Raw genomic sequence first — 8,881 nt, 5'->3', positions numbered from 1 at the left:
TCCAAATCTGCAAAAAAATGGCAAAGCTATAAGTATTTTAATGATTCCCCATTATAGTCTATGGCTGAACCTCCATAGCTGCTCTGAATCTCTGAAGCTGATTCGGCCAAATTGAATCAGGACGGTGACTCGAATCAACAAATCGAATCACTGTTCTTCTGAATCGGCCAAATCTGAATCCAAATTGAATACTTGCCGCTTTGCACAGGCCTAGTAACTTTTCTTTCTGTCTGCATGCTTCATATTTGTTATTATATTAACAAATTTCTAAGAAAAGATTTGCTGCAGTAAATTACCAAATATAATACACATGACTGAGCCATTTATCATTCTATCTTGTATTCATCTTCAAATTAATATTTCGTCAGTAGTCAGTTTATCATGTTGTTTACAATTCAAATAGTGTAAGTACTATATAATTAGATATAAAGAATATATTTGACACTGTACCAATTCATGAGAGGAAGAAATGGTCCAAGGAATCCTTCCTTGACCTTTGCATGCCTGTACATGACACAACTATAATCCCAGTCCTAGGTTTACAGAGTACAAGAACAGGAAGTTCATAAGTCCCACACCAGTGATAGGCACTGTAAAACAGTCGGTCCACAATGAATTTGGTAGGGTACACACATGTAACCCGGGTGGTACTCAATTTATATACTCCTTCTACAAATGAAGGGAATGTTAGCAAGGCAGAATCACTGGGGAGGTGTGGCTGCTCAGCTGGGTGCAGCTTTCCTCCTCCCCTATAGAGCAGAGCTAGGGCACATATTGGAACTTAACAATGTACAATTTAATGAGAGATAAGAAAATTAAAATAAGACATATATACAAAGGATATAGTAGCTAGAGGCAGTATATGTACAAATCAAGGCAAATACTCTATATCAGGGGTGGGCAATTATTTTGGGCGGAGGGTGCAAGGTTTACAAAGCATGAGGCACAGAGCCCAAAGGAAGAGAAAAGGGCCTCAAGCAAGGAGTGGGAGACCTGAGCCGCTTTGTGTGATGCCAGAGTCTCTGTCCACTCCAGGACCCTCCATGCACTGCATGCCCAGCCCCTTGCTGGGGTTGGAGACTCGAGCTGACGCCTGCAGCTTCGGGCCCTCAATCAGCTCCTGGACCCTCTGTGCACTGATCCATGCACCGTGTGCCCTGACTCTTGCAGGGGTTGGAGACTGGAGCTGCAGCCTGCAGCTCCAGGGCCTCGGTCAACTCCCAGGCCCTCCATGTACTGATCCATGCTCTAGAGTCGCAGTCCACACCCAGACCCTTCGTGCACTGATCCATGCACTGGGTTCCTTGCTTCATGCAGGGGGTTGGAGACCCGAGCTACTGTCTGCAGCTGCAGGGCCTTGGTCTGCTCCCTGACCCTCTGTGCACTGGCTGTGCACTGACAACATGCTCCCTCACAGTGGTGCTGGTGGACTTGCCACTCCCCATTCAATGAGTCACTTTCCAGGCTCTTCTAGGGCAACCCCTCCACTCCACTGGCCAGCTCTGCCAGCTCTTCTTTCACCCTCTTTGTCCCTTGATGCAGCCGCCCATGTGCCAGGCACACTGCCTTTTTATTCTCTTTGGAGGCTCTGCCCCCAGATTGCAAATGGACCAATCAGAGAGAGAGGCGGTTAGTCCCCTCTCCAGTCCAGCTCTTTGCCTCACCCCTGGGTTGGGGAGGGGCAAGCCTCTCTCCTTGCCTTTCCTGATTGGTGGGGAGGGCCCCACCAATCAATTTAAATCTCTCTGAAGCCAGCATGCCAGGCTGCCACTGGCAAGCCCGCCACACACAATTGAAGGAGGGAAGCAAGTAGCATGCACTAGTATCCCCACACTACATCACAGAGGTTTTCTAATTGCCTTTTTTATATGTCATGCCTGGCTCTGCCTCCTTCAGTAACTCTGCTGCACTATCCCTTAATAGAACACAGTAGTTCTTAATCAGCAATCTGCAGACTTCCATCTCAGCTTCCATATCTCTAGTAGTGCTGGCTGTAGCTCTGCAGTCATATAGCACTGCAGAGTTCAAGATCCTAAGAGAAGGAAGGAAGGTGAGCAGCAGAACAAAAGTAGACTTCAAAAAAGTTAACTTTAACAAACTCAGGTATCTGGTGGAGAGAAACTGCTTGGAGGCAAGTTTGAGGAGAAAAGGTGTTCAGGAGGGCTGGCTATACTTTAAGGAGGCCATATTAAGGGCCCAAGAGCAAGCTATCCCAATGCAAAGAGTGGGAAGTGCAATGGGAAACTGAGCTCAAGAATCCCTTCAAACAAGTTGAGTCTGAAAAAGGAATCTTCCAAAGAGTAGGAAATTGGGCATCTTAATAGGGAAGAATACAAGAGTGTTCCACGGACGTGCCAAAAGAAAATCGGGAAGACCAACGCATAATTTGAGATAAACCTAGCAAGGGATGTAGAAGACAATAAAAAGGGATTCAACAAGTCTGTTAGAAGTAAGAGAAAGACAAAGAAAATGTAGTTCCCTTTACTGAATTCAGAAGGCAATGTAGTTATAAATGATGCAGAAAAGGTTGAGGTATTTGATATATTTTCACTTCAGTCTTCACAAAGTCAGCACCCGATGATAAATGCATTTGGCAGCAAAAATAGGGAAGGAACCAAACTATATAGAGTTGTGAAAGTACAGGTTAGGGATTACTTAGAGTAGTTAGATGTTCTCAATATGGCAAGAACAGATAGGGTACACCCTTAGGCAGTGGGGGCTAACCTTTTAGGCAGGCTTGTCACAAATTAGCCCCACACCCTCCCTGATTGCCACTCTGGTCCCCTTCCCCTGCCCAGTCTGCTGCTTTGCTTTCTGTACCTAACCTGTGCTCCCTGCCCAACCTGCTGATCTGCTTTCTGTTTCCTGCCCTATTTGCCAATGTGCTCCCAGTCCCCTCCCTGATCTGTCATGTGCCACACACAGAGGCTGTCAATGCAATTTGTGGCATGTATGCTGCTAGTTGGCCACCTCTGCTGTAGGGTACTGAAGGGATTGGCTGAGGTAATATATCTTTGAGGTCAGATAGGATCCTGGGTGACTGGAAATGGCCAAAATAGTGCCTATCTTTAAGAAAAAGAGCAAGGAGAATCTGGGGAATTGCAGACCGATACCTGAACGGCTCATGGACCAGGTCCTCAAAGCACTCTTTCAAAGTACTTAGGGGAAACTCTTTCAAGGCACTTAGGGGAGAACAAGATGATGAGGAACAATCAGCATGGATTTACCATGAACGAGTTATGCCTGACCAATCTGATTTCCTTCTCTGATAAAGTGACAGGCTCTGTGGGTGTGGGAAGAGCAGAGGATGTGATATACCTTGACTTTTGCAAGGCTTTTGGCGCTGTCTCATACAATATTCTCATTAAGAAGATGAAGAACTACAGACTAGATAAAAGTACTGTAAGGTGGACACATAACTGGTTGGATCATCATGCTCAATGCAAAGTCATCAATTGCTCAAAGTATATTTGGGAGGCGGTATCAAGTGGACTTCCCCAGGGTTCTATCTGGACCTGATATTGTTTAACCTCTTCTTTATGATTTGGAAGATCATGAAGAGTGCACATTTAGCAAATTTGTGGATGATGCCAAGTTGGATGGAATTTCAGTCAGTCTGGAAGGTAAGGCTAGGATCCAAAATAACCTTGAGAAGCTTGAGAAATGGTCTGAAATCAAACAGATTAAATTCAGCAAGGACACATGCAAAGTTCTGCATTTGGGATGGAATTGCTATATGCACAAATACAGACTGGGGAATGACTGGCTAGGCTGCAGTACTGCAGAGAAGGACCTGAGGGATTACCGTGGATGAGATATCCAAAAAACCTCCAATTGGAATGCGTGGGTTGATGAGGTGTCCAAAAAATACTTGCATTGGAATGAATGAGTTGACCTGTTGTTGGAAAAATCCCCCATAGGAATGCATGGATTGATGAGATCTCCGAATAAACTCCCATTGGAATGAACGGGTTGACGAGGTGTCCAAAAAATCCCCCATAGGAACGAATGGGTTGACCTGTGGTCAGAGAAACCTCCCATAAGAATGCATGGGTTGACGAGGTGTCAGAAAAAACTCCCATTGGAATGAACAGGTTGACCTGTTATCAGAGAAACCTCCTACAGGAATTCATGGGTTGACCTGTTGCCCAAAAGATCTCCCATAGGAATAAATGAGTTTGACCTGTTGCCAAGACACCCTCGGAAATCTGTAAGGGGGTGCTCAAAAACTATTCACTGACCATTCGAACCATGAGGGTGGATACATTTGGTGGGTCATCTCGGTAGTTGGGCCAGATGCCATTTCCAAAAGGTACCTGCAGATATATAGGGAGAGGGTATTTGCGGGTGGCGGACCACTGAAAGTCTCCCAGGGGATGAATCTGCATGCTTTCCCCAGTCCTGGAGCTCTGCCAGGGGATGAGGCCAAGGGTTCATACCGGGTTGCAGTTCCAGGACCCCAGTCACGATTCCAGGTTTACCCCAGTGAACCGACCATGGGGTGGGAAGGCTTGTACACTTCTGTAGGGCCCTAGCAGGTATATGGGGCCCCACGGTTGGTGCCCAGCGACTCCTCAAAGTGGACACAGCCACTGGCTTCCCCCACCCGGGGCATGGGGGAGCCCATGCACCCAGGCAGAGGCCTGGTAAACCTAGAAGTCTGGCCTGGGATGAGCCCCATGGCCATCCCAGGTTGCAGTTCCAGGAGCCTGACCATGAATCCAGGTTTACCCCAGTGACCTGACCGTGGGCCAGGGAGGCTCATGCACTTCCATAGGGACCCAGTAGATATGTGGGGCCCCAGGGTTGGTGCCCAGTGACCCCTCAAAGTGGACACAACCACTGGATCCCTGCCCAGGGTGCAGGGAAGCCTGGGTGCCAGGGCAGAGGCCCAGTCAACCCAGAAGTCTGAACCAGGATGAGCATGAGGGCCATGTTGTTTTGCAGTTCCAGGAGCCTGGCCACAAATCCAGGTTTACCCCAGTGACTCGACCGTGAGCTGGGTCACCTATGCACTTCCGTAGGGCCCCAGCAGGTATGTGGGGCCCCTGGGTCGGGGACCAGCAATGCCTCCAAGTGGACATGCCCACCAGCTCCCTCCACCCAGGACATGGGTGTGCCTGGGAGCCCAGCCAGGTGAACCCAGAAATCTTGCCAGGGACAAGCATAACGGTCATGCCAGGTTGCAGTTCCCAGAGCCCAGCCACAAATCCAGGTTCACCCCAGTGAGCCAGGGGGACTCGCACATGCAGGGAGTGGCTCTGACGCTCCTAAGGGTGCCTGCCAGCCCTGCCAGTTGGCCACTGGAATGAACAGGCAGCCCAATGGGATTCGGACACCATGTCAACCTGCCATATGAATGAATGGGTCAATGGGTTTTCAGAGAGGCTGTGAAAGTCTGCAAAGGGTCACCCAAAACCTGTTTCCCAACCCTTCGATCCAGGAGGACAGACACATTCAGCAGGTTGTCCTGGTGATCAGCCTGGTGCTTGGGACTGGGTCCTGCATTTTAAAAGGTACCTGAAGATATATAGGGAGAGGGTAGTCGCAGCAAGCCAGGTGCCAGAAAGTCTCCCAGGGGCTGAATCTGCATGCTTCCCTGACTGAGGAGAGGGGAAGGGCAGACACCCAGGCAGTGAACATGGGCCTCTGGCCCCAGAAGTCTGGCTGGGGCCAAGCCCAAGGGCCATGCCCAGCTCCAGTTCCAGGAGCCTGGCCATGAATCCAGCTTTACCTCGGTGACCCGACCATTCACTCCCAAAGGGCCCTGGGATTGGAGCCCATCCAGATGCCTGGTCAACCCAGAAATCTGGTCAGGGATAAGCATGAGGGTCATGCCAGGTGGCAGATCCAGGAGCTCGGCCACAAATCCAGGTTTACCCAGGTGAACCAACTGTGGGCTGTGGAGGACCAAACACTTCCAAAAGCTGAATAGGAGCCAGCAGTATCCTCTTGTTGCAAAACAGAAGCCAACAAAAACACTGTGTTGTATTACCAGGAGTGTCACTTGAAAATTAAGGGAAGTGATTCTTCCACTCTGTTGACCTTTGCAACAGCTTGATCTGCAGTACCATGTTCAGTTTTGAGCTCCCACTTCAAGAAGCATGTAGACTGTTTGGAAAGAGTCCAGTTCAAAGTGACAGCAATGAGTAAGGATCTGGGAAGCATGATTTAAAATGAAAGACTGAAAGAACCAGCATTGTTTAGTTTGAAAACGAGAAGACTAAGAAAAGACTCAGTCACCTACCTGACGGGCAGTTTATGAAGAGGATGGAGATTTTTTGTATCTATACGGAACAGGACTAGTTACACTGGCCTCTGGCTCTAGCATAGGAAATTTTACATTAGTAATTAGGAGGAACTTTCTAACTATGAGGGTGGTCAAGCATTGGAACAAGCTACCTAGAGAAGTTGTTGAATCTCCATCCCTAGACATTTTCAAGAGCAGATTAGACACACTTGCCTGGGATGGTTTATTCAGGGACAATCCTGCCTTCAGTAGTGGGCTACTTTAGATGACCTCATGAGGTCCCTTCCATCACTATTTGCATATTATCCTACAGCCATTCTTCCTTTCTGCCTCAACATTCCCCTTGTTCCTATGCCAGCAAGGAATCCTGAGCAATAAAGATAGGGCCAGATTGCATCTCTTGTATGGCTCCGTGCAAGGGATGAACCAGGACAGATAATGTGATGCACAGTTGATGTATCTAAATTCTCACACTCTTGTAATCATTTTCCATTTTTCAAAATAGTGAAAGCTTTTCACTTAGCTATGCATTTCATTTTTTCCTGTACTTTTTAACTTGATGACAGCATGAAACAAACAGATACTTGTCTGCAGGTAAGGGAGGGTACAACCAAAATAGTAACATATTGAAGGAAGGGGGTGACTGGGGCACCAGCCCCAAGCACTGACCTTGGATGGAGAGGCAGAGGAGAAAAAGCAGAAGTTGGCTCTATCACTGGACCAGCTGCTGCTGTGCCACTGGCAGTGAAGCAATTGATGCTCTCCCACCTGTGCCATTCAGGGTGTGCAGGTGTCACATTACACCTCTGAACAAAATTATCCAATTACATACCCGATTAAGTGCTCCTTGCTGACATATGCAAGTGTCTACTTGTTTAAATGTTTTATGCTACAGGGGAAAATGCAAATGATGTGCCTACCCATATTTTTTGGACAAAGGAACTTCATTTTTTCATTTGGACTTATATATAATAGTTGGACAAAATGCTAGAAAAGCCAGTCTTTGACTAGCTGTTTCATTTGTTACTGAATTTACCAGAGCTGCATAACAGCCAGGTGTACAATTCTTTATTTAGTAAAATTAATGTGACGAACAATGGAAGATGAGAATTCCGTCCTTCTTTTAGAAGACCATGTTTATTCCAACACAGTACATGAAAGTTTTGGGGAGTTACACAATAAGCTTAAGTTAAAGGTATTTTTCTTACTAAAACAGTTTTATTATTCTTTCATCTCTTTGTCTTTATAACAGCTGTTGTATATTAAAAATAAGAGGACAGATACAGAAAATCAAAGTTAACATGTGGAAGCAGACATCTGACTCAAAAAACATCTCTTTCAGAGTAGGGCTGGAATGCCATTATTTTGCTAAGCTTTTTCCAGTATCTGCGAATATTTAAAACATATTTCAGAAAGAAGACATTGAAATATTTTAAAAGTTGCAATATTAAGACTTAGTTTCTTAAGGCTTTCAGGCTGAAGAAATCCACTCAGCTAATATAAAAAAACCCGCACTTTCAAAAAGGCAAATGCCATTAATCCTTGGAAACTAGTTATCTATTATCAACTTGTGTTACCTGCTATGTTTTTATTAACTAGGGTTTACCAGGAGAGCATGGGTTACCAGGAAAACCAGGAATTAAAGGAGAAAAGGTAGGGTTTTTTTCTACTTTCGTTAATTAAATTTGTGCTCGTGGGGATATTAATCAGAAACCTTACTCTTGAAAATTATCTTCCATCCTGTGCTGAGCTATCTAGATGCATTACAGATTGATGAAAAGCACTTGTCTTCACCATGATGAGTTCACAGTGCACAGTGTTGACCCAATTCCTACTCAAGTTAATGATTGAAAAATATCTCATTGATTTCTGGTTGAACTGTGTATATAGGTACTATAGACAGGCAAGATTTGACAAACAGTGTGTATGTTGCAGAGCATATGTAAGGAGGCAGTACATTGTGAGATAAAGCTTGGTATTTATATACTGTATTTTTATATACCCTATGGTGCAGGGAGGGAATGAACCTCCCCCTTAGTCTCCCCGCCAACCCCCAGCAGTTACATATGTTAGAGAGGTTTTTTTAAGTCTTCCTCAGAAGCATTGGGTGTCAGCTTCAGCTAAGGCTGGGGATTTTGACTGGGGTGTGCCAGTGCTCCTGCTGAGACTTAAACCTGGATGTTTCTGGTTAGAGGGTCTTGCCTCTCTGCTCAGGGTCAGGCTAATTCACCATATTTTGCATCAGAAAGGAGTTTTACCTCATGGTCAGATTGGTATGGACAGTGGTGGGTTTTGTCTTCCTGTTTAGCAAGAGATGCGCTCCTGTTCCTGTGTTCTCTTGAGCATTTTGCTAAGAGATTAGACATTGATTTGTATAAGATGGTTTGGATAGGAATGATCTTGCCTCAGGCAGGGCTTTGGACTGAATGGCACATGGAGGTTCCTTTCCAATCTGCTTCTCTATGATTCTGTAATTTTCTTACATACAGTATGCCCCCAAATAAGACATGTTTTTGGCAAGTCAGAATGAAGAAAAGATTTATTCAAAAGAAAAAAAAACAATTCTGAAGAAAAGGCAGAAATACTTTTTTCCAGAATTTATAGAGCAGGGACAATCTAGTCTTCAGCTCA

The 8,881-nt window shown here is 45.8% G+C and overlaps 1 protein-coding gene across 12 annotated transcripts in view; it reads left to right on the top strand.

Annotated features, from left to right (window-relative positions):
* The window catches only part of COL19A1 (collagen type XIX alpha 1 chain), a 402,210-nt gene that overhangs the window by 287,644 nt on the left and 105,685 nt on the right, over nt 1-8,881 (top strand). For all 12 annotated transcript variants that reach the window (XM_025191070.1, XM_025191112.1, XM_025191107.1 and 9 more), the window contains one exon: nt 7,850-7,903. In XM_025191070.1, the coding sequence (XP_025046855.1) occupies nt 7,850-7,903 (54 nt within the window). The remainder of the gene's footprint in view (nt 1-7,849; nt 7,904-8,881) is intronic.

This window comes from Alligator sinensis, unplaced genomic scaffold, assembly GCF_000455745.1.
Source record: "Alligator sinensis unplaced genomic scaffold, ASM45574v1 scaffold499_1, whole genome shotgun sequence".
Lineage (NCBI taxonomy): Eukaryota > Metazoa > Chordata > Crocodylia > Alligatoridae > Alligator > Alligator sinensis.
This window is presented reverse-complemented; position numbering and strand designations above follow the sequence as displayed.